The 26,328-nt window shown below is 39.6% G+C and overlaps 1 protein-coding gene across 1 annotated transcript in view; it reads right to left on the bottom strand.

The window, feature by feature from the left end:
* The window catches only part of KIAA1211 (KIAA1211 ortholog), a 55,341-nt gene that overhangs the window by 10,400 nt on the left and 18,613 nt on the right, over positions 1-26,328 (bottom strand). Inside the window, 6 exon segments of the mRNA XM_027676433.1 lie at positions 1-2; positions 4-593; positions 2,146-2,328; positions 3,642-3,710; positions 6,237-6,401; positions 15,182-15,317. The exon segment at positions 1-2 is cut by the window's left edge and continues 2,559 nt beyond it. Of these exon segments, the coding sequence (XP_027532234.1) occupies positions 1-2; positions 4-593; positions 2,146-2,328; positions 3,642-3,710; positions 6,237-6,401; positions 15,182-15,317 (1,145 nt within the window).

Genomic DNA, 26,328 nt, shown 5'->3' with positions numbered 1-26,328 from the left:
TTGAGCTTCCGCACCTCCAGCTCTTGTCTCTGTTGCTCCTCCTGTTCTTTGAGCTTCTGCACCTCCAGCTCTCGTCTCTGTTGCTCTTCTTGTTCCTTAAGCTTCTGCACCTCCAGCTCTCGACTTTGTTGCTCCTCCAACTCCTTCTGCCTTTGCTTCTCCAGTTCCTGACACCTCATCTTCTCCAGCCCTTGCCTCTTTTCAGTCTCTGTCAGTCTTCTCTCCTCTTTATAGCATGTTTGCTCTTCTGTTTCCAAAGATATCTCTCCCTCAAGGAGATACTGTCTCCTCTCTTCTTCACAACACCTTTTCTCCTGTTCTTTGCGCATCTGTTCAAGCTCTTGGCACCTTTTTTCTTCCATTTCTCTTTGTTCATCCATTTCTACAATCTGTCTTATCCTTTCAGCCTCAAGGATCCCCCAGTGATCTTCAATTCTTTTCTCCTCTGCAAGCTGAAGCTGCTTCTGCTCATTTCTGCCCTGGATTAGCTTGTCTGCTATGAAGTGTCCATTATAACCTGGGTATATGTCCTCATACAGCTGAGTTTCCAGGTCCTCTGGCTCAAATTCTGTTATTGTTAAACTTTGTGATCCCTAAAATTAAAAGACATGTTTGAAGTTACTGAATATTGCCTATTGGCTTGTTATTCTTTATAGTGATCAAAGAGTTGCAAATGCAAACCACTTTTTTCTGAACAGTGATTTAGATCCAGAGCAAACACACCCACCCCAATTTATGAATCACATCATCATAGATCCCATGTCTCACCTATTTTGATGAGAGCCTTTAAAAGAAAGAAAACATCCCAACAGTGATAACAGTATAATGCTAAATATTGAATCACCATTTGGTGTACACTGAGACCTCACCTTTCAAATTTACAGAAGTCCAAGGAATAGTTTCCTAAGCCTGTTCTACTACTTAGAACTCCTACCTTTAAGCCTGAAATAATTAATGCCTGCTTAAGGGCATTGTTTTGCCAGTTTTTTCATGGCAAATCTATCTCTTACTTGCAGAGACAGAAGCTGTTGCCTGCAGAGATGAGCTCTGCAATGGTAGCCAGGAAAGAACACTGCTCAGGGAAACACAATTTGCTGCTTTTCACAAATCTTGAGCCAGGATATCTTCCTCATTAGCTGTGCTGAGACTCCAGTACTATTGCAGGAACCATGGGAACATGCATGGACAGCCAACCTAGAGCTCCCCAGGAATATTGCACTGTTCTCTGATCATCACTGACTGGTTCTCCATGCCTGCCCTACAGCCCTAGCATGTGGGTGCAATACTGGCAACAAACTGTGGATCTTCTTCACAGCTTACTCCTTGTCTCTGTAGCAACGTGGTCTGATGAGTTGTACCTGAAGACCGCTTCCCAGCACTTCCCTTGAGGAAAACAGCTCAGCTAATGTCCTGTCTAGCTATCATTTTTTGAGCCATCATTTGGCTCCACTTAAGTATTCTGTATAAACAAGAGGTTTAAATTTAATGTCTTCACTGCAAGAGTGATAAATGCAAATATGGTGGTACGGAAGAAAGGACAGTGGCCTCTCCTGAACCCTGTGTAGTTTAGTAGTCTTGTCCCATTTACAAGCACTAGTAAGATGTCAGGATAAAAAACAAGAAACCTGCAGTAAGCGTACAAAGCTAGAATTTGATAATTCACTCTATAGCTGTTGCAAGAGCTACATTACTTAAGTCTTATTCTTTCCTATAGGACAAGGATATTTTCCCTGTCAGAACCCACATCAGTTTTAGAGAATCTAATTTTTTCCCAACCAAGTTTTGCGCTACTAATTGCCTATATCGGAGCTGCATTAACAGTGGCAGATATCTTCAGGCCTCTATGATGTAAAATTTTTACTAGAAAAATTGGACTCAGAAAGCTCTCCCAGTGTAAAATCCTGGTGGAATTACTTCAGGTTTAAGTAGTGTTTGTCTCAACTGGCAATATTATAACTTCTTTGCATCTTCTCTCCAGCTCATGTTTCAGCTGTAGGTCTCTCTCTTGACTTCAAGTAACAGTGTAAATAGCATCTTAAGTGAATAACAGTCCTATGTCTATAGCTCCTGGTGCACTCAGTTATGGTTATTTTACCCAGCTTCAAAAGTAATCCCCGTCTTGCTGTTTGGCCAGTGATTTAATACCTTTGTTAGTCTCTTGTGCTTTCCTGATACCCTCTGTTTTTTTGGCTTCACTGACAGCTTGTGCTTAGCTGCACTGTTGTCTAGACGAGCAACAGCCTGGGGAACTGAATCCAAATTGATTGTTTCAATTGTGCCAGAACAGGAAAATTGTCTTTTTGGCCGAGCTGATTTGACTGGAGTGACCTGTTTGTATCACAAACACAAGAAAGTGTTATTAAGCTATTTGTTCCATAAAATAAATAAATAAATAAATAAGTAAACTATACGCGTGCACACACACACATGCACACCTTTGCAGTTTTGAATTCAAAGGAGTTATTAGCAGAAAAGATTTGAAACCCTGGTTTTCAATTATACAAATCACAAACTTTGGACATGAAAGTTACAGCTGTAATATTTTCCCATTTTCAATACTACACATTTTTACAGTTGTCACATTAAAATTACTTATACCATTCTAATTGAAGTTTTTTCACAGTTTAGCACCACTCTGAGCTTATTGGGAATGGGAAGGGCACAGGCAAGGTTTTAAGCAACATCAAACACGGACATTTTAAAGTTTGCTTACTGTGAAAAAAAGATTTACATCTTTAAATAATTTAGATTAAACACTTTAGGCAAAAGGAAATCAGGTTGACTTATCTAAGCATTATAACAGAACAGGTACAGAACTGTATTATCTGCATGGGAGATGACTGCAGTATGGGATGCCAGACTGGCATAGTGCCTGCAGAAAACTTTCCCTCCACAGTCATATGGAGTTGCCCAAGCAAGCACCAAATAGCAAAATATAAAATAAGACAACACTGACTTTGACAGGTGCTTTTTTTCTCATGCCCTTCAAAATACTTGGGTTCCGAAAGTGCAAATATAAGCAAAGTGATTCAGTGAGATTCCTCTCATGAATAAATACAGTGGAACTGTATGTCTAGGCATGTAAGTGTGAGCCTGTCATCAGTCTCCCCCATAAGTCATCAAGCTATCATCCCAAGACTTGTATTTGGCATAATCCAAATGGAAAAAAAAGACAGACAAAAAAAAATAGAAGGAAGAAAACATCTTCTGTAAGGAAAGAAAATCACATACATTGTTTTCAAGACAGCTCTGTAATCTTCTGAGGTTAAACACATGATAATCATGGAACCAATTACTTAAAAGCTGAAAGAACATTTTGCATATGCTTATTGAATTACATGCAGGCAAAACAAAGTAGTAGAAGTACTTATGAAAATTATAACTCTGTGATTAATACATCAAATGTAGGAATGCTGTAAGACTGGCAGAGACCGAGTCCTGCTGTTTCCTGCAATCGGCTCTTACAGATTTCTCAATCTTAGTTATTGCTTATGTACTAGCCCCAAAACTTCACAACATTCACAAAATCTTGGATGATCAATGAAACAATGGAATATGTCCAAAAGCAGAAACTGTCAGGTTTCTACTATTTCAAATTAGAATGTAACTCAGTGCAAACCAAGTGTAAGAGTTTTTTTTACCTTTTCTTCCACTTCATGTCCTGTTCCAGGCAAATTTAGCATTCTCAAGAAATCTGGTGAGTCAGTGGGCTAGAAAAGAAGATTACCACAGACATGTATTAAAATATAAAGGATCTAATAAATATGATTCAAAGGAGTTGTGAAATCATGCATATTAGGATAGGATTTTTACCCTGTTTCCTATCACTGCAGGACTGATGGATAAACAATTCTTGTTCCTACATGCTATGAGTTTCTCTTTGCTACTCCTTGAATCATTGCTGTCTACGCAGAGGCAGTTACTGCTACAAAACACTACAAAAGGTAAAACACTCAGGCTTTCTTAAAAAGGTAACCAGGTTCCAAAACAAAGAGTAGTTTTGTAGGATTTCGGTCAGGTCTTATAACTTTATTTTCTTCTGAACTACACGTAAGGAAAAAATATAGTAACCTGACTAGGCATTATCTCTGCTGCAAGGAGTTTCAACTCCATGTGCTTGACAACTCCTCTTCTTACAGAGCTAACTGTCCCCACAGAGTGATGCAAGCCTGGAGTACTCAAACTCTTTAGCTACTGTCCCTCTCCAAGCCATTCACAGCAGGGAATATTTAAGGCACAGAGGTTGAAGCAGCATTGATCACACCCAGAAACATTGGTTTTAATCATTCTATCACAGTATTACTTCATAACCTAGTGAATGTTGGGATCCCATTACACTAGGCACACCTGATTGTTAGTGTGAAACCTAAAAAATCATCTTCACAAATACAGGTTAAATTAAACCCAGAACTCTTGCTATTGATCCAAGTTAGACAGGAAAATCAGAGGTCACAAAGCATCACAGGAAACCTGTTTGAAGTAGACCAACACTATGTGGTCCTGGCCACCAATTCTTGACAGAGGCCACCCCATCCCTCAGGACCTATGCAGATAGACACACCGAGGAGTTACAAGGCCAACAGAAGAGACAAGAACAGAAACTAGAGAAGCTGCCATGCTTCCCTAATTTCCCTGATTATCTCTGATAACACAGGTAACGAGTAGTGTGCAGAAACAAAACGAAAGTACCGAGTGCTCTGGCGGACACTATGCATGTAGAGTTGGTTTGGTTGTGTCTACAATTGTCTCTGAGTAGGGATGTTTGCTCCTTCAGTATTTGGAAAAAGAATTATGCAAAGGGGTGGTCATTTTGTTTTTAAAATGTGATATTTAAAAGAGTAGGTGGTAAGGATTGAATTTCTCCCTCCTTATTACAAAAAATACTGTAGTGTTTTTTTAGTGCTTGAGCTATTGTCTCCTTCAAGCTGGAGGTCACAAGGTGACATTAGGGTCTCCTACAGGACCCATCAAGAAGGCTGTCTGCAGAGAATCTATGTTGGTCTCAAACACAGACTTGCACCTAGTACCAGGGCACATGGGGTAAATAGCCAAAACCTGTCCATGGGCCCACCTGTGCATTTTGTGCTGAGGCACACAGGATGCTCTTGATTCACCATAACTGATTGCTTCAGAAGGGAGTATTTGTGAAGTAGAAAAAATATACCTTACTTTGGCTTCATTTTTATCCTTCCAGACTGCCGAGGGAGAGGTGTGAGTGTGCAAGTCCTACCTAAATGCCTGGCTCCCTGACAGATCTGACCACAATCATGAAGGAAGTGGTCACAGAGGAGCTATGTTGCCCCTTAAAGACTAATGAAGAATTTTGGCCACCTTGGCCATAAATCTGCCTTCTGTGTGTTTGGCTGAATAGAGGCATGAGCTGCAGAGGACACTTCCTGCCTTTGCCTTTCACACGGCCAGCACTAGTGTTAGTGAACATGAGTGGAGGCTCATGCCCTGCTGTCCTGTCAGGATTTTAAGGGCTGTATGTACATGGTGGGTTGCTGCACACCTTTTCCAAAGATTCCCAGGCACAGAAGGATGTCCTTCTGATCCCTGTGCTCCTTGCTGGCATTACAGTGACACACAGGACCAGTCTTGCCTTAGAGGATTTCCAGAAACCATTCCTCACTCACTGTGTTTCTTAGCTGTCTGAACAGGACTCTTCTGGATGCCTGAATGCCCACAGTTCCTGAAATCAAAATCTTCATGAATAATTTGAAGAATTATTTGAATTATATTGGACATTTGGATTTAGGGAGCATTCAAAAGGCTTATCCCCCTTCTTTGCCTCTGGTTCCTCTCCATGAGAAACACAGATACTTACCCTAAGACCTAGGATTTTACAGATTTAGGCTCCAGATCCCTCTCATTTTGCAATGATTTTCCTTTTTGCCATTTGATGCTGTGAGAAACTTTCCTTGCTTGGAAGACCATATTTCAAGATATTTTCTGTCTCAGAAAATTCTCCTGTCTTCTAGCTATACTGCAAATGATGTCTACATTGCTAGAAGTTCAGAGCAAACACTCAAAACAGTAAATCTGTGTGACCTGGATCAGGATGCCAAGAGCATGCTTACCACCAGTCCAAGAAGGACGAGCTGAGAGAATCCTCCCACATGAAACAGCCCAGTGAGCTCTGCTGCGCCTCACTGGAGACATCTGCTATTGCCCAGTGAATTTTACTGCTTTAGTACTGCTATAATGCCATGGACACATCAATTTAAAGTGCTTACTTTATTACCACTGCCTGAGATCACTGTGACCTGCTGAGTCTCAATCTCCATGGGGCTGCTGAGCAACACATCCTCTTCTATACTAGTGTTTGCTTCCCCCATTGTCCTCGTGGAAACTGTCATTTGTGGAGGCTGCCCAAATTTTATATTCTTGGCCAACTGTTGCTGAAAGACAAAAAAGGAAAAAAACTCCAACAACAATGATAAAAAGGTATTTATATTATGAGTAAAACAAGACAAGTTCAGCATGCACCACAAAGTAACCAAGGTCAAGAATTTGCTACGTGATTTCTGATTTTGGATGATCAACTTGAGTTCTTGACAGTGTTGCCAACTTTTGCAAACTTACCATGAACTTCAAAACACTCCATCTCTTTTTTTTAATCTATGTTCTAGGTTAAGACTTTGTTTATAAAAGCTAATTATGATGCCTTATTGTTGCAAAGAAATATGACTACAAGCCACATGTACACCGGGAAACTAGAAGCATCCCAAAAGGCAACTTTCTCCAGCCCCCAAACCCTCCATCTCATACATCTGCAGTTCTGAAAGATATCCTTATTGTAATGTTTAATTATAAGGTTTAAATGTTAAGGGTTTGGCACAACTTGGCCTTAGAAGAGGCAAATTCTCAAAGGAGGGTAATCTCAGCTCTTTTAGATGCTTGATCTCATAGGAACAATATACAAACTCCTGTCTGCTCAGGCTCACAAGCACTGCCACTCACCGCTGTTGCACAAAGAAGTTCAGGCAGGGAACATGCAGTAGATGAATGAATAAAAGAGCTTTCCCACCATTTATTTTTCTTTTTGAAGTAATCTTCTCTCAAGGGTTACAAGAAAGTACTCTTGAATTACATCAAGTGTAAGATGAATAAAATAAGTAGCATATAATATCTGTCCTCTGATAGGGCGAGTTAGAGAAATTGCAGCTCTGCCTACTTCAGAGACACATACCATACAGACTTTGAAAGCAAACTTTTTGCAAAAGAGTTAAAAGAAATTTTCTAGAAGCAGCAAATGGAGTAAGGAACATGTGTTGATACATTCTCTTCCTGAAATATTTCAGGGAATCATTCTCGATTAGGAAAGAGGGGACTGTGGAGTTATTTTCTGGCTTTGCTGTCTTTCCAGCACAGAAAATTCTCCAAAGGACTTCTCCCATTTCTGCCTTGTGAAACTATGGACAAGTTATTTATGCTCATTTGAATTCTGGCAAAAAGTGGTGAAATTTATATCGTACACCATTTTGGCATAGTAGGCAGTTCTGAATGGTAGACTTTTATTCCCACCTGGATTACTGGCAGTGCACCCATAGTCTAAAGGCAAGTGTTTCACCAAGGGTTTTGTTGCCTCAGGGTTTTTTTATTTTTTTTATTTTTTAATTTTTATAGGTTTTAGAAGTAGTTATGTTGTGAATGTAAGTTTTAAATGTAACTGTATATCACCTCACCCTTTAGCACAGTAGTTACATATACCCAACCCTATTACCCCATTCCCTATCAATTCCCCCTAAATTCCAATAGCATATTTAGTCTCTTTTTCAAGGTAGGCCTTCATTCTGTTTAAGAACATGTGCACCCTGGCCTGGACAACAACATATCACCCAAGCAAAGCAACCTTCAAACCCAGGACTTTGGAAAGCCTCCAAGAACTGTATGTGCTCCAAAGAAGATGAAGATGATGAAGAAGGGATCCCAAAACTCCCCCAGACTCAATTCCCGAGGGGCAGGTCGAGGGCGGAAGAGGGCAAAGGCCACAGGGTGGACGAACAGGGATTGGATGGACATAATTATAAAAATTGTAACACCTGGGTCAGGGGGTGCGCATGTGATTTAGATCCTCAGAGCCTGAGAGGCTTCATTAAAACCTTCCCTTATCTTACCTCCTACTTAAATTGCCCTGGAGTTTTTTCTCCCTGGGTCTTTTAGGCTACAGTTTCACCAAATCCTCCCAAGCTTTCATGTTAGCAGTGCAACTTGCAGAGTTGAAATCTTACATGCTTCCATTGTGTAAATGGGAGCTGGATGGGCAGATGGGTCTGTATGAAGCAAAAAACCTTCCACTAATAGTTCTCCACCGGCCAGTTTCTTTCAGTACATTCTAACCTCTAAAGCTGATGCTAAATACCAAATGACCAAATGTCAAAATCTCAAATAGCTTACTGTAACCACTGATCAAACTTATTCTTACTGTTTTTAAAGAGCAATATTAAACCCGCTCCTTGTTCTTTTTTAAAATGTGCTTATATTGTAACTACAATGCAATTATCCCTCTCAGAAAAATTTCATACTGATACATTCTCTACCTGGTCAACCAAAAAATCCTAAAAAAATTCATCATCCATGAAAGAAAAGAAAATAAAAACCCACAAATTTTACTTGGAAGAACACAAATGGATAGTCTAACCCAGAGACAAAGACATACATCAATTTAAGCTGCAAGAGGCCATAATCCCTGAAAAGGAGCATCTGCTTTAAATTTCTCAAAAGTTTCAGTTAGACATGTATTTCTGAACACAAAACTATAAATCCTCTGTACTTGAGAATTCCCTGTGCTGACAGTGTGTGGATGATGGTCGCCTAAGGAGGATTATTTGCAATGCCAGTGACTAGAGGTTGCAGGCATGACATTTTGTTCTTCTACCATTGCATAGTCACATGTCTAAATACCCTTTTGGAAATCTCCACAGATGCATACTGGGCTCAGTCAAATGACCCTGGCCTCTTTTGGTTTGTGCAAGAAGGTTTGTAATTTAACAGCCAGAAATCACCATCCTGCTCTGAAATCTATCTGTCAACTATAAGCGAAGGAAAGAGAGAAACTTTTTAGGCCTGCACCTCTCACCTCCAGCGTTATCAACTCCAGTGGACATTCCCAGTCCCTCAGTTTGCAGCCAGTGGACAAGCATTTCTACAGGACTTACAAACCATTCTTGGCACCAAAACAACACAGCTACCACACATGACATTTATACCATTGAAGCAGCAGCTGGAGAAACCACACACAGGGCAGCTTTAGGATGAGATCCAGGTCAGGTTTACCTCATCTACAATGTTTTTTCTATAAGATTCATTAGAGTTTGTCTATTCACACGCAACCTGGCTATCAGTGCCAGGTGCCATTCAGTGTGAGGTGAGGGGCAGGGCTGCACATCTAATACTGGCAAATAACTACTAGGAATTTAGAAAAAAAAAAGTTTGTCCTCATCCGATTTTTAAAACCTTCCTCAGTAACTGGATTGTGACAAAGGCCCACTTGTATTTCATGCAAAATAATTTGCTAAAATGTGACACTATTTAACTGACACCAGCTTACCATTAATAACTTCAGAAGTAAAGCTCCTAAGTTAAATTGCTCTGCGTTGTCTGGCACCTGCAGCAAATAAAAAAGCTCAGACTTTCAAAGCACTCTTTGCATTTGCATAGGAAATGCCACAGAACAAGCTTTCCATATTAACCGGCAGAGAGCCCGGATCAGGCTGTACGTCTCCTCTTTCACTCCCATTTGGCTCCTCTTCTGTGTACATGCCTGCTTGCATGCGTGTTGGATTCAGGCCCCTGAGACCACATCATTTTTACGGCTTTGTGCCTGGAGCGAATCCAAAACTGGATCCCCTGAGCTGCTTACTCTGTTCAGTTAAAAACCATTAAAACAGAGTGTACTACTTCAGCTGATTTCATTCAAACAAGTCTTACAAGAAAAGCTTGCCATATTCTCCCTTCTGATCAAATACCTATTTTTCATATCTGTTTGCAATGCCCAAATGTAATGAAAATTAAATTAAATTTTCTAGTTTTATATAATTGAAAATTAATGACTTAATCAATATATGTCCTAAGAAAAGCCACACTGTTGAAATTCCATTTGGTCTTGTACAGTCTCTCAGAAGGACCCAGAAATCAAAATGCCTTGGGAATAAATAAGATCAGTAGTGAGATGTTTCTTGTAAATGCTCCAATGATTTGTGGCACCTGAAGACTTCTGGAGCCAACAGCCAGCTGGGAACTTTTCTTTTATGAATTTGTTTCATTGCTCTTTGAACCTGTATTTCACAAGTAGCAGTGTGGTATGACACTGAGTTCTACAGTCCAACTTTGGTTAAAGAAATATTTGTTTTGTTTTGGAAGTGTTACCAGTCTCAACTGATGCTCATGTGTTCTCATGCTGTGAAAGACTGAATGATTGTCCGCTACTGGAAAGCATCATGCAAGAAGTTATATTGGTGTAGCTGGGGCCTTTAGAAAGTAATCTAGGTGTAAAATTAATATGGAAACCTTTTGGAAATGAGGAAAATAAGAACTATTAGCACAGATGTTTTGGATATAAGATGCAGGGAGGGAACTGTTCCACTCTCCATTGCTGGTGAGACATTGTTTCAGGCATTACACTTGAAGAAAGTTTTGGGGAGAGTCTAAAATAGAAGAATGGTGAAGAAACATATTGTAAATGGGTTTCTAGAGCTGTATATTTGCAGGAAGTCCAGACACAAATTAAGATTTTGGTATACAGTGGCAATAGACCACTTAGAGAGACTCGTGTAAAGAGCAAGACTTTCTGCAGAAGCCTGAAGACACTGCATCAGTGGCATTTTTCACCAGAGTCTCTCCTCAAGCCAGGCAGATGCAAGGAAGGAAACAGAAGCTCATTTTCAGGGCTTACTATGATCATAGGTAAAAGACAATCTGCCCAAGAAATGCTAGAATGATTAAGAAAAAAAATAAATAAATTCAATTTATAAAGTAAAACCAATTTTCAAATATGAGGAAAACAATTAGGCTGCAAAGGCACTAGAAAACATTAGTAACAAAGAAAATAATTGCAAGAAATACAAAGTTAGGCAATCATGTAGTGAAAATTCACTCCCAATTCTGAAAAATGCAGAGCATCAAGTTAAAAGAGCTTTGAGGTTCCGCAAATGACTTTGAAGCCTTGTTGAGATCTGTGCAATATCAAACAGAAGCGACAATGGGAATCGCTGGTAGAATACAGATGTTCTGTACACAGTAGGGAAGCACTGGCTTGATCAGTAGCTAAGATATGCTAATGACTAAAAGAAATGGAATCCAAAAGTGAACAGTCATTAGGTCTGATAGGAAGAAAATTATCAGTGACATTCATCATCAGAAAGCTGGGGAAATGTGAATTTTAAAAGTGGTCCTTTAGTATTTGACCAAGAATTGGTTTTATCATGATCAATATTTGTGTAATAAATTAGTGTTTTATAAATTTACAGAGCAGAAGGTTTGTTTGTTTTAAGCCACATGGCCACATGAAACATAAAGGAGGTATCCCTGTAGTTCCTAAATGCCATAAGCCATACATCATATTCAACCTTTAATATTTCTTGCAGCTGACTGCTGCAGCCTCACAGATGCCAGATGACCCAAAATACTTTCAGTGAAGGCAAGAGCCAAAGAACAAGCTGTTCTCCTGCCTCCAGAGGCAGCAGCAGTGCCACACCACAGTATTGTCAGAGCAAAAGGGAGAGAATGGCTTAGACACTTCAGGATACTAATGTTCTATACAAGCTTTCATTTTACTTGCTGCAGTTTTTGCAGTCTGAAACAAAAACTGTCTTCTGTTTGTTTGTTGACCATTTCTGGCAAATATCAGTGGCAGAAAGAAGAGTCATAGCTACAAAATATGAGGAAGTAGTTCTAAGGCCCTTCGATGGAAGAAAAAAACCCCACTAACCTATGAAAGGCAAGGATGTAAAACCAAGTTCTCAGAGTTTTTTTTTTTTCTGACACACTGACATATTTACATTTTAAACATTCCTGGTGTCTCATTCACAGTCCTGTATGAGAAGTAGAGCAACAGATCCCCAGAAACTAAAAGAGTTCAGCATTAAGAGTACCAATGCCTGGGTACCACCTCTTTGTGGGAGCAGGTTCGGGCTGGCTTTCTACACTGGATATTACAAACTAGGTAATGATAAATCTCAGCAGATCCAAAGGACAAGGAAAAGACTTCTTTTACGACAGCAGATGGCTTGAGCCAACATGAAATAACTTCAGGATACACAAAGGCTATTGGAGGTTAACAAGAGGTCGGGCTTTTCTCAGCCTGACTTCTAGCACACACTAAAACCTTTGTACATGATCAAATCCATTTACAGAAAGCATGATAAGATGAATGCTACCAATCTTAAAATCAATAAAAACAAATGAGGGCAATTCTAGAAAGAACTAGTTTACCTTGCACACATAATCATAAAGAGAGAATTCCCACAATAAGAAGGTGAAACAGTGCACATACTGGCCAGATGCCCAGACTACTACAGAGTTTGCACCATTACACAACATTTTTTGTGGGTTCATCAACACTCCAAAATCAGCAGAAAGGCAAGGCGAGAAGGGAGAAACACTTTGGCAGTCCTCAGAATGATATCCAGCACCATCAATATTAAATGGCTTGCATCATTATTCTAACTTCAAAACCCTTTTCATCATGCTATCATGCAGGCTTGCAAGCATGGTGACTTTTAAAAAAAACAGATTTAAGTTTTCCAGGAGTGTTTACTGTACCATACAAAAAAAAATCCTGAAAAGGGTTAAAATTTCCCAAGCTTTTGATCTCTGTTTGAACAGCAAATCCAGAGTCAGCAGGGGGTACTTAATCCTGGCAACAACTCTTTACTGAAGAGCATCTTGCTAGTGAATGGAAACTGGAAGGGCAGCGCTTCCACTGTGACATACAAGCCTGGGCAAAACCACAGTAATGCTGGTGGCAAAGTAATGACTTGGGTCTGGGAACTGGCCTCAGAACTGGCTTTAAGGAGTAGAGTGCTTTCCGGAGGAGATGACTGTCCCCTCTTATTCCACCAGTTTAAGAAATACAGATGTTCCCAGTTGGAGTGAGCTTACAGAAAGGGTCTTCAAAGTAGATACAAAGTCTGATAACAGGAGACTGAGTATCAGTGTTTTCTGTGACCAGAAAATCACACAGCAAATGCTGCCTCATAGAATACTACAGCAAGAAAAAAGGATGGCGTATGGAATGCATAAAACTTTCAGATAGGAGCAATAGTCAAAATAACTCATCAGACCTGGGACTCAACTCTAAGGTCAACCTAAAATTGTGCAATGGGGTTGTAGCATGATTTTGTCCTAAAACTCAGGGATCAGTTGCAGAAATCATGGCTAGGGAAATTGGGACAGTTACATGCTGGGCATCAATTTTTACAGATACAAGAGGTAGCCCCTAGGCTTGTTATAGAGAGCCTTTCCATGGGTTTATGAAAAAAAATCCATGGACATTTAGATGAATATATAACTTCTGTGCAAACATATAAATAGCTAAAAGCATCGTTTACAATTTATTATGCATTTCCTTTCTGAATGAATGAGTTGCTCTCATCATCATCAATAGAGTGGAAAATGAATTGGGTATGTTACAGGCTGGGTTCCAGCTATACTAAAATGACAAAAATGAACTACCATCCTTCAATTTTAAATAAAAAGGCAAGAACATATTTGACTTCAAGCAGCTGAAACAATACTTCGCCTTAAAATACATACAAATAACCACAACAAAAAAAGGCTTATGCAAAGGCTATTTATTTTGTGACTTTCAAAGGGGAGTATTTTGCTTCAATTTTCTTGATTTACCATGTGCTTAGTGAAGATGGTTGTTAGCAACTGCAATAACTATACTTTTTATCGGGTCTCTCAGTTTAGTGAAGGCAATAATTTTCACTGGGAACTTGAAGCTGAGTTTTGAAATAAGAAAAGCCACTCCTAAAAGTGAAAAGTTATTCACAGAAAAGCTAACATACGGAATCCAAGACAACAAATCCAAAGATAGGGAGGGCACAGCTCCTTGAAGAAGTTGAGGGTTTTTTTGTTTTGCATCGAAAGGACACTGCAAAACAGGCCCAACTACCTCCTGTCTTTGCCCAGAGTCAGCAGTCATTTTAAACACAATGATTTCAGACTGGAAAGTAGCATGCATGGAATCTATCTTGCCCAGGGAAATTTAAGCTGAAAAACCAGCACAGAGGAATTGGAGCTGCCCTAGCGTGGTTTCTACTTCAGAGTTCATCCACAGTCAGCACAGCCAGTGCTGTTCAGCTGCTCTGCCTGCTGACAGCACTAGCAGGAAGCAGGAACAATTTAATCCCAAAGGTCGGAGCTCTCTCCTGAGCATGATCTCTCACTGACCAGAAAAGATGGACCATGGGTAGACTTTGGAGGTAAAAGAAATCAATGGTATTTTACTAGTAAGCCTCAGAGTAACAGCACTTGCACAGAATTAAAAATTTATCAGCATTTTGACAGGACACATCAGCATCCTGAGCAATAAAGTGCAATGTACTTCTGAAGGACAGCTCTTTCAAGATCTAGAAAGGCACAGAGATGGGAAAAATTAGTTAGAGCGCTAATGGGAGAGAGTTCTGGAAAAGAAGGGAAAGCAGGTCATGTAAAGCTGTTTAGAAGCAAACCCCAAATATGTTGTTTATGCTTCGGAGAGATAAACAAATCCAGCTTTCATGAGAGCCATTGAAAGGACAGTGAGAAAAAGGAGAAAAAAAGGTAAAATATATAAATGTATAGTGAAATGAGCTTTACAAAGAAGTTCTCACTCTACATGCCATTCCCTGCCACCAACACCACTCTCATTTTTTCTCTCAATACCACATCTGTAGGACTCAGGCATACAGATCAGGACACACCAAAACCATGAGTTCAATTCAAATGAGTTCCACAAGACACAGATATTTCTGCAGAAATGTTTGCAGCACCACTGCTGTAACTTTCAAGGCCAAACCCTAGAACTTCTGCAGATTATCTGAATTACATGGCTTTTGGCCAGACAATTAACACGGTTGAGAAATTTCCCAAAGGCTGTTGGAAAAGTAAACCATCTTTATGCACATATAACACATTCTGGAGACCCTTTTCCCCCACATTTTAAGTATTTTTCCCACTTACAATTTCTTACCTGAAGCGTTTTGACTTTTCCTAAAACGTTCTCCTGTGACATTGCTTGGATGGCCTGTTCACCCTCTGTTCTCCCATCAGGTATAAAAATACTGTCATGGGAAAAAGCTCGACTGCCCATAGAATAATGGGAGGATCTGGAAAAAAAAAAACAGTCAAAAAATAAATAAGAACTGCAATGAGTTTATGAGAGTGACCCTTCATATCATAACTGCCCTGCTGTACAGATTTTCCCTCCTTCTTGCCTTCTACGTGAAAGTTTTGAATATTCTCAGAAGAGAGGTATCCAAACATGTTTAGTTATTAAAAGTTTAATGGAGGTGCACAATTCCTTCACATAAAGTCTTCCTCCTTAGAAGGACCTAGAGTTAGGTGTTTTTAATAGGTGTGTTGAGAAGTCCAATTGATTTTCCTCGTAAATCTCAAATCTAAATGTTACTTTTAGGATACAGAGTAGGTGACTATGATGCACACATTACCAGACTACATATTTAAGAAAGCCCACATTCGTGCTTAGTCCTAATGCTTGGGATCTGCTGTCATTCTTGGTCAAAGTAAACAGCAGGTCCCAAACAAAAGGAGTTCTATTAGACAAAAAGAGGTAATACACTGTAGTAGCCAACCTCTAAAGAGCTACCTCATTTAGCTGGTTACTCAACTCTTCCTATTACCATGACTATGATCACACTGAATATAAAAGGTTATCATCGAACCCCTGAACTGCTAAGAAGCTTATTGCACCAACCTGAGTGTCTTTGATTAGCAACAAAGAGCAAGAAATGCCTGTGTGTTGCTGTTAAACTGAATACTAATGCCAAGGAGGAGGGTGCATCATGAATGACCCAGTTATATGGCTCTGATTGAAATCCACAGGCAAAGGGATTAAAAAAAGAATTGTGAAGAAAATGTAGAATTAAAAAAAAAAAAAAAGGAAAAAACCTAGGCTTGTGGGTTGTTACTTTGGAGTTTGGGGGCATTCTGGGGGAAAAATGTTTGAGTTTGAAAGTCATGTTTTGTCTCACCTAGAATATTCCATGGTAAGTGAAAAGCCAGTAATCTACAAACATGATAAAAGCCACAGTACAAAACCCCTGGACAAATGAGACATCTTAAATCTCTCCTTTTAATAATCTGTTGACAACTCTATAGAACCCATTTATAGCTTCAAAAAAAAACAATCTGGAGGGAAAAAAAGTTTTTGTACAGATCTATCCAAAACAACCTTCTAAATTTGATAAAAGCATTATAAACAAATATTTCAGCCATAGCAAAGAAGATGATACTTACAGAGAGAGGTGTAAGTAAAACAATAAGAAAAATTAAAGCTTCACATATTTAAGAAAATCAGTATATTATCTTTTTCTGCCTTTTAAAATGTACTAATTTTTCATGAAGTGTTCACAATATTCCTACTCATACTTTGGAAACAAATATGTTTGGAATGTATTTATTACACTTTCATCTCATTTTTTTCCTGGGATATCAACATACTCTTTGTAAGTAAAAACAATAATCTTTTCTCACCAAGGACGACTTGTTATATAGGGTTATATTATCCTGTTGAAACGGATTAGATAATAGACTATTTGTGACTTTTATTACAGAATTTCTTTGAGGTAACCTGAAAATAATAGGAAAAAAGACCCTCAAACCCTCTCTCTCTTTCTAGTTTATATATAAAACTTTCGCACTCCAGTCACAACATATTGCAATCCAACATGCTTCCATTTGAAACAAACCAGCATACAATCAGACAAGGAGCTGGTCAATATTTCACAGCAGTTTTAGCCATGAAAGAGAAGGAACCTTTAATTGATGCTATGTTCCATGTTAGATTTTTGTTTTATAAAAAACACAAGTTGATTGCCTCTGGCTTCTAAAGGCAATACACCTTCTTTTAGAAACCTTTTATTAGAGAAACCATAAAAGTATATTTTTAAACCCTCTTCTAAAAAAGTTTCTGTACTGAATCTCCATGACTCAGCCTGTACACACAACTGTGGTAAAATTGCATGTCACTGAAATACATCCACCTTCCTTGGCCACCCAGGAATCAGGCCGTGACCTACAATTTGAGAAATGTCCCTTAAACAGAGACAAATTTCTAGCAGGCCTGGAAATGAGTGGTTTGACATGAAGCTGAGAGAAAGTTGGCTTTTTTTTCATATAACTGTGTTGGACTGTTTGAACTGAAAGCTCCAGCATAGCACTCAACAAGGTGGGAGGGTGGAGGGGAGAAGTCTGTAGTCACAACCAAAATGGAGACAAACATGCAAAATTTGGAAAACCAGTCCATGGCCACCCCTCCTGCCATTTGCATTGTTTAGTATGTGAACCTGCTGCACGTGTGGAAGGCAAGGCCAGTGGGAACTGGTGGTTTGTTAATTACCTTTGAGCTGAGAGATCTGCTGAGGATGTATAATCCAGGTCATGCTATGTTCCAGAGACAATGCTTTCTCAAAGATTTTTCCAGCAGTGCTGTGGCTCAGATACTTGTGGCTTTGTCTCACAGCTACTTGCTGTGCATACACCACTATCCTCCCCTTTTACTGTCCAGTGGGTTGGAGTTCTCACACTTAAAATCAGACACCTTATGTATATTTGTGTTGTTTGTTGCAACTAATTAGTAGGCAAGGATTGCAATTCAGGCACAAAAGTGGCTTGTTTGCAAGTTGTTCTTGACCTTACTAATGAATTCCTAATATTTAAATTGGGAGCAGCCAACTGGCAGCTTTGAAACTGAACAGAATTTGCTAGCAGTTCAAACCCCAAATCTGCATTTGACCAGCAGCAGGGATGCTCTGGTAGTAGGAAGTGCCTGATAAAATCTGAGTCTCTGAAATGGAAGAAAAGAGCAACTTCTGAGGTCAGTGCTGGTGGACCGTCTGGGACAGGGCTGTGAGTGAAGATCTTCCCCATCCTGCTACAAAGCTGAGGACACCTTTGGTGATCTAGTCTCTCCTCCTGCCTATGAACTTATTAAATATCATTTAAAGCTTCTTTTGGGAACACCAGGTCACATGAAACAGCTTCAGAGCTCCATGTGACCTGCAATCATAAGTACACCAGCACTGAAAGTCCAACCCTGCCTTTGACAAGTGCCCACAATGGTACCAGTGGCAGGTTAGGACCACACTAAGCACGTACAGCATCTCTGACATTCTCCCAAACACCAAACTGCTCTCTCTCTCCTTATTACACGGCATCACACGTTTCTGTTTCATAGAACTTAGGCCAAACATATCTGAAAGGTTTTGTCCATTTTTGTTTTCTTATTAACTTGCTAACAAAACAAACATACTCCAAATTGTCAGAAGATATGAAACAGTCACAGGAAACCTTGTAGTGCATTAATTCAAGATTACTGTGTCCCTTCAAAATGCTTTGCACGTATAGTGAATATTTCAGAATTGGGTGAATGAGCAATTCTGCTAGCCACATGTCCAACAACTGGTAAAAATAGTTTAAGAATTTTGCTTAAATGTCTATGTAGGCTAAAGAACATAGGAAAAAATATTCACACATTGTAGTAACCTAGTTTCTTTTACAGGAGAGCTTAAATACTGTTTAAGGTGATTTCCAGGCTACTTATACTTTCTGAAAGGTCTCTTATTTTACTCACTTGGAGCCCATAATCCTTTCACATCTTCCCAGCTGTGAATCTGAGAGATTATATCACACAGGTCCTTTTTCCCCCTCTTTTTTCACTTTCCTCATGTTCTACTTTTGGAAAGACTGAATTTCTTTTAAGTCATAATACAGTATGAATAATTGAGTTTCCTTCACTGCTACCAGCATTCCCATCTTTGAAGTTTTTCTCAGAAGTCTTTATACAAAAACATCCTCACAATACACATCTACAGTCTGTGCTCTCTTCGATTAAAAGGCATGTCAACATCAGGAGTGAATTTCAATAGATTCACGGTATGACAGAGACCCAGGCTACAGTCATAGCCATGGCTGAAGGTATTACAGCTTCAAACTGCCATATCACTTCCAAGAAATGTGGGAAAACAGTGCCATCAGTTTATGAGCACTTCTGCTGATAATTCTGATGATGACACTTCAGAGGCTGTTTGTACTGAAAATAATTGAATCATCATCTGATTCACTTTCAGAAACCTGACTAAATTACATGAATTATGGATGTGCTATATCAAAATATGAAGCACTTTTAGCAAATCCTAAAGATGTTCTCTCTGAAGATGTGTTGCAACCCAAGGATCATGTTCCAGTTTCAGTTGCAATACACAAATTTTCAAAACTAATTTTCTCATACTCAGAGCAAAGTTAAATTGCATTTGCTCTAAGAGTTTTCTTTGCTTCATCTGTGTCCCTCTTCAGATACCTGAAACAGGTTGTAATACTTGGTTTCGCAGCAACACTAAAAACTTACTCTTCACCCTCTTTGGTTAGGATGAAATTGTCAAGAACTACTACATTTTTGAGAATGTATGATGGGCTCTGTGGTACATGCAGGCTTTAACACGAAAAAAAATGCACCAGGATTTGTCTTTGTCTTGAGTGTGCCTCAAGAGCCTAAAAGTATAGCAGAGCCAACCACCCCACAGGATTTTTACAAGTAATGAAACCACAGTGTCAAAGAGGTGGGAAACAGAGCAAGACTCAGAGTATGATGACCCTACCACATCCTGACCATGGAGATGACTGGACTCCTAGCCCAGATTTAACAGTATTTAGCTGTAAAAGAAGTTGCCTCAAATACACATCACCCCTAACTAGGTTTCTTCTGCATAAAATTAATATGCTTCTCAGACTCATTGTTTAATTCAGTGCTGCTGATTCATTTTCCTGGAAAGGGAAAACACCTTCTGTTTCATTTCAGACTTCTGGAAGAATCACACAAAACCACTGGTAAAACAGATTACATAGATATTGGAAGTATCACATCTATGTATGAATTTGGCTTGCAAAAACCTCTGTGCAGTAAACCCCTCTTACCATTACTCATTCTTTCTAAGGTATCTGTGTGTGCTAAGAAATTAGAAAATGTGAAACAATTCCCTTACAGCAAAATAGAACCACCTTGATCCTACAGGTGAAGTCTTACTCCTCTTCCATGAAGACCAGCAAACTGAGTGAGATTGCTCTTTGGACCCTCCCCCAGCCATCCACTGCTATGCATCATCATCTATTTAGGATGTGATTTTCCATCAGTTCTAGATACATGAAGTCAGGACAGGTGAGGTGTCACCCTTTCTCTCTTTACCCTCCTCTCCGTGTATTCACATCACCTCTTTTTTGCCTGATTAGTCGTCATGGTTCACATGAAATAATTCAGAGAGATGTTCTGGTAACTAGAATAACTAATTGCAAAAAAAAAAAAAAATCCCAAAAAACCATCCAAACTCAAAAACCTGCACAACTTCCAGGTTTGCTTGAGCAAACCCTGACTCAAGTTTCCATGCTAGCTGCGTGTCTAGAGAGCTGTTGGAAAGAGTCAGACAACTGCAGTCCAGACATCAATCAGCATATACTGTACCCTTAAGTACATCAGAGCATGTAAAGGGACAATTTTACACAGAATACAAGGTTAAGTTTATCTTGACGCTGATGGCAATAATGTTTTAGACTCCATTTTTCTCCAGAGCTATTTCTCCTCTCAAAGACAAATGTGTGGTCGTTAATAAGGGGAAGCTTTTCCAGCAGAGAACACTGAGACCTCAGCTCTTGTATAATCCCATGTTGGTGCGTTCCTGTAGTACAGAAATTTCACACCACCAGTTGCCTCTTTGGTGTGTCATAAATGTTCCTCCCACTCTGGTATTAAAGAGTTAGAAATAGAAACTGGAAAATAAAGGGAAAGAATGAGTTGTTCTGTTCTTTCGTGTTTGTAGAGACTGACTCCAAAAAACCCCGAGTCTCATGACTTTTAGTTTTCCATTAGAAACTGATTCTGTAATCATTAGAGATCAAAGCCAGCTTTTTAACATAAAGCCATTTTTAACATTAAAAAATTCACAAAGCATGCAAAGCAAGAATGAATTTGCTTTAGCCAGGTATTGACCCTCCGTTTAATCTCTTCAAAGGAATCTGGGAGTCTCTTCCCAGAATAATGCCCCAGAGAAATGACAAGTGCAGTGATAGGTTGCCTTTACTTATTGTTTTGTTTTAATAAAGAAATCTGATTCAATGCTTTGCATCTCCCATGAATGTCCCCAGGGCAGATAGAGATGAAAAACATAAATTTCATTTTCTACTCATTCCAGAGATGGATTAATACGTAAAAGATGAAAACTGACTGTAATTCTGATATATATTTTTAGTGTCTTCTCTTTCATGTCTCATACTGGAATGTGAGTTTTGGTTCTAAATCACACCTGGATGGGGAATACTGTCCATGCTGTAACATAACTCTGATTCTGAGCTCAATCTAAAGATGCATTTGTATCACCTTCAGGAACCGTTGAATTTCAGGACACTCCCCCTGTTATGACCCACCCAAGTCCCACTGATGCCAATGATTAGTTGTGCAGCCCTGTTGTCAGTAGCCCTGCTCATTTCAAAGGTATCACACAACATTATCTTATATAAAGCTCCAGTCTGGTGTCATTAGGGGACCTGTGACCTATGGACTTACCATAGTTTCATTTTTCTTACAAGTAGGGATCAAGCTTAGCTTTAAGTAGCTGATGCATCATGCTAATAGTCTAACTAAAATTATGATAATCAAGGGCACAAAAATTAACCATGGGAAGTATCAAGGCCTGGAGAGCACTAACGAGCTTTAATGTCCCTGACCAGCCTCATCTGGGAGCTCCACCCACCTACATGGCTCCAGGAGCTCTCTTTAAGATCACAGTTGAGGCTTTGGTCCCTGCCTGAACTATGCTGGAGGAGTGCCAGTGTCCAGTTCAAAAACAACTGTCCCTGGCCACAAAGATCCTTGATCCAAACCTCACTTTGCAGACTGTTTTCCTGGCTTGCCCTTAGCTCTGCTTTCTCAGCTATGGACCTGCAGCATGATCACAGATCCCTGCTGTGGGATTTCCTGGGTGCCCTGCTTGCCTTCCCTGAGGGAGCAAGAAGGCAATGAAGTAGGACTACATAGTTCTTGACACGTGAGTTTTACATAATTATTCACTAAATTGTCTAATTTCAGAAAGTCTCAGCATGTATAGCAAAGAAAGGCATCACTCTGGTTTCCAGTAATTCTGCAAGTGAACCCTGATGCAGCTTGAGGATATGGACATTCACCAGTTAGCATAGAAATATGCAGATTAGTAGAAGGAACAGGGCTCTAAGTGGTCCAGCTTTCACACTTGACCTGGCAATCCATCACATGTGACACTATTCTGTCAAATAGCAGCATATGTTTATGCAAAATCTGCTCTAAAGTATGGCAAAATGTCAGAAAAAGAAGTGAAAAGTCTAAGTTAGCCTTGGCAGGAATAAGTGTTATATAGTGACTGCATTTAGCTGATAAGGAAGGAAAGGAAGAGGAAATAAGACAGTATATTATATTAAAGGTGACAACTCTGTATGGTATAGGAGCCTAGACCTCATCCTTATCAGCTGCTGAAAACGACAGTTGCCATGCAGAATCTGGAAGGAAATAAAGTATATGATGATTAGGAGGGAGAGTGCAATGAAAAAATCCAAAAGGGAGGCAAGGGAGAGGACAAGTGGACAGTAAGACATCCTAGCCTTCCAGAGAGACTAAAGCAAGACGGCTTATGTATGGAAGAAGTGAAGACCAGAGTAGAAAAGGTTCTGGGATTACTGATGTGAAAATTAAACTAATCATAATCGAGGCTGAGGACAAAAGACAAGTTAAAAAGGAGAAACAGTGCAACCTAATATAAAATATTGAGGACTTGCAGAGACGTGGCCTACTGAAGAGCTCTCAGGATCATATACAAATTATAGCACACATAATGAGGCATCTTTGCACTCAAGCAGCAGCTGAAAAAAAAAAAGGCAAGCTGATGGCACTTTGTGCAAATTTCTACTAAGTGATAAAATTGCAACAAGTAGTAAAAAGTCCTAGCTCACATACCTGAGAAGAAAGCCTCTGGAGCTCAAAGACTTAAGCAAGCTGGGAACAGAAGGGAGGAAAGTGAGAGTTGAGGTGTCAAGAAAAGCTAAAGTCAAAAAAAATACTGAGTATGATGTTAGTCTGATGATCTGCCAAGGCAGCTGGAACCACTTCAGGAAGGCTTTCTCCACTCCTCTGCTCTGACCACATGCCACTGAGTACACATCAGAAATGGCCATTCATAAGGTGGTTGTGGGTCCTATTTCTCTGCAACTCAGCTGCAATATAAATTACAAAAAAGGAGAAACAACTCTAATGTCACAAAAATTCGTAATGAAACTTATAAAAAAATCCATGCAAATGGAAAACTGCAGAGGGTAAAGCTGTTCTTTGCCACAACCTTTTCTGTCCTGGAACATCCATAGTTCCCACAACACACCTCATAACCCAGAAATAAGAAACTTGTTCCACATGGATCCTTGTCAGCTGATGTAAGAGAGGAAAGTCCAAGCTTGCTTTGTTTATAACAGTTTTACAGTGTCCACATGTTACTTTTCTCTGCTTTGGCTTGAAGAGATACTTGCTGACATCTGAGTTCTGATAAGATGAAGTCTCCAGAAGAAGGTGGACACTAAGCACGACTGCAACACGGCACTCTCACTGGAGTCAAAGGCACTCAAAATGAGCCACTTCCAAAGAAATTAGTAAAGTGACAAAAGCCAATTGCAGAAATAAGGCTAATAAACAGAAAAAAATGCCCAGTGTAGGAAAACTGGATGTGACAGAGAGAAGGTTTCTTGGGAGCTCCTTGAAACTCCAGCTGGGTAGACAGATCACTTTTTTACTGTTGATCTAGATTGTTTCATATGGAACTGTATAATTCTGCAAGTAAAGGGGTCTAATTTCATGGAGAGGCAGTGTCAAGAGACTGAAATTCACTCAGAGACTTTTTTTGTTGGAAGAAGATCAGTGCTGTCACACTTAGCTCCTCAAGACCTGACAGGTCTAATTCCAGGTCCTTTGAAATACTGCCTCCAGCCTAAGGAAGGGCTACTGTACCCCCAATAAGAGAAATTTAATTTCCCACTGCCTCTGCACACCAAGCCAGAATGGCAAACTTTTGTAGGGCACTGTACAGGTGCACTTTCAGGTATGTCCTCACAATGCTTGCTTAATGTCAACTGTGACAAATTAGACAAATATAAAATCTTTTAAAGTGCCAAATCATAGCCTCAGAACAGAAGCTTCTGGAGACTTCAGTGAAGGTCCACAAACACAGCTTAGCTTCCTTGTAACAAGCACTTCTATCTCCCAGCCCTTATGGTTAGGACATGAAGTTAATGAATACAGTTTTAACTTTGTAAACTCAAGAAGGGCAGTATAAAAGTGGGAAAAGGAATTCCAGTCTTTCACAAGACAGAGCAAGACAAACTGCAGTAGGATACCTCCCACCCGAGTATTGCAAAACAACATGGATGAATAAACAGGCTGAAGCGTGCATACATCAGGATACCAAGCAAGTTATTTGCATCTGATGAATCCAAGATGCATCTGTAAGAACGGATGGACAGGCAGATCTCCCAGGCTGCTTCCAACTCAGCTAGTCAATCTACACCATATGCAGATTACCTAAATGGCTCCAGGGATGTCTGCATCACCCAGTCGGTGCAGTCTCCATTAGAGATTTCAGCGCTAGCTGTGAGCAGGCTTGTAAGCCAATACAGCACTCAGTGAAATACTAGCTTAGGTCTTGGAAGCAATACAGATGTCTTTCTTTAGCCTATGTTCATTCATTTGCTTGTCTCTACCTTCTGGAGGCAGCTTCCTCCCTTAATATCTGTTCAAAACAATGACCTCCTCTCCCCAAAACAAAACAAGAAGTCCACAAGACATCTGCAGATAACAAATTCATGTACTTTGCAGGCTGAAAAAGAAATATAGCTCTATTAAGGGAATGGGAGTATCCCTAAACTTTTATTGCAAAATTGGAACATTTATTAAGTTTTTGTAAATATATGGTTGTCATACATTCTTAAAGAGTTTGAAGCAAATGGTTTTACAATACTATTCAGGATTTTGCTTATATAAATATATTACTTGATATTTTTATTTGCTCTGGTCTATTTCTATAGGAATAGTGGAAGGTATGGCAATACATTTACTGTTAGTCAACTTGTAAACAACTATGTATATCATTTCACTCAGCCTCTCTCTGCATTCAATTCACAAATATTTGAAATTACAGTAAAGGCCAAAAAAATATAATGGATGGAAGCTATGGTGAAAACAATGGGGTGGCCAAACTAAGCTCCCCAAAGCAATCTAATGCACTGCACTGAATATCTATGCTTATTGTAAGACGAGTAGCGTGAAAAACGCTATCTGCAAACTGAAAATTATCATCAAATCCCACCCACATTGCACCATAAAGCCTGAGAGGAAAAAGAGAGATTTGTCTTGGTATTTCTAGCAGGCTAAAATAGAACCTCTCAGGAGTCATAGGTGCAGAAAGAAATGTTCCACTTGAGATGAGGCGTGGGACCCTTCACCCTTGCTAATCCCCTGTGATTTAAATCATGCAGTCTGACTTATTCTACCAGAAGCTTACATTTAATGCCTTTATTAATTAGAAAAATTAATATGTTTAAAAATGCAAGCATTTAACAGTCTCACCAGGGTCAGCCACACCTTCCCGTCACTGTTGGGGAATGGGACAAGTTCCCATATCACTGTTTGTTTCTGGGCGCAGCACCGCATTTTCGGTTATACTGAATGGGAAATCCCTGATAGCGAGATGACGCCCTTTAGTTTGCTCTTGAGGGAAAAGGCACTGAAACCTACTACAGACTTTTGGCATCATGCACTCAGGTAATGCAATGCAACAGCAGTCAGCCACACCTCCAGCTACACTGTGGCTACGCTCAGTATTGATTTTCTGAAAAGCTGGATTGGGCAAAAGAGGTATATGAGATTGCACTGCAGAAACCAAAAGGAAACCTAGAACTTAAGGAATTTCACAGAAAGGCACAAAAAACTCAAATAAATAATTTTTAAATCACATTTTGACAGCTATTATTTTGCACCACTGGAAATACTGTGCAAGGTGATGTTTCTGCTACAAATTTTGGCATGTTTTTTTACCCTCTCAG

This window comes from Neopelma chrysocephalum, unplaced genomic scaffold, assembly GCF_003984885.1.
Source record: "Neopelma chrysocephalum unplaced genomic scaffold, ASM398488v2 Primary Assembly neopelma1_42, whole genome shotgun sequence".
In the NCBI taxonomy this organism is placed as follows: domain Eukaryota; kingdom Metazoa; phylum Chordata; class Aves; order Passeriformes; family Pipridae; genus Neopelma; species Neopelma chrysocephalum.
The sequence above is the reverse complement of the archived record's forward strand: the minus strand, read 5'-3'. Positions and strand labels throughout refer to the sequence as shown.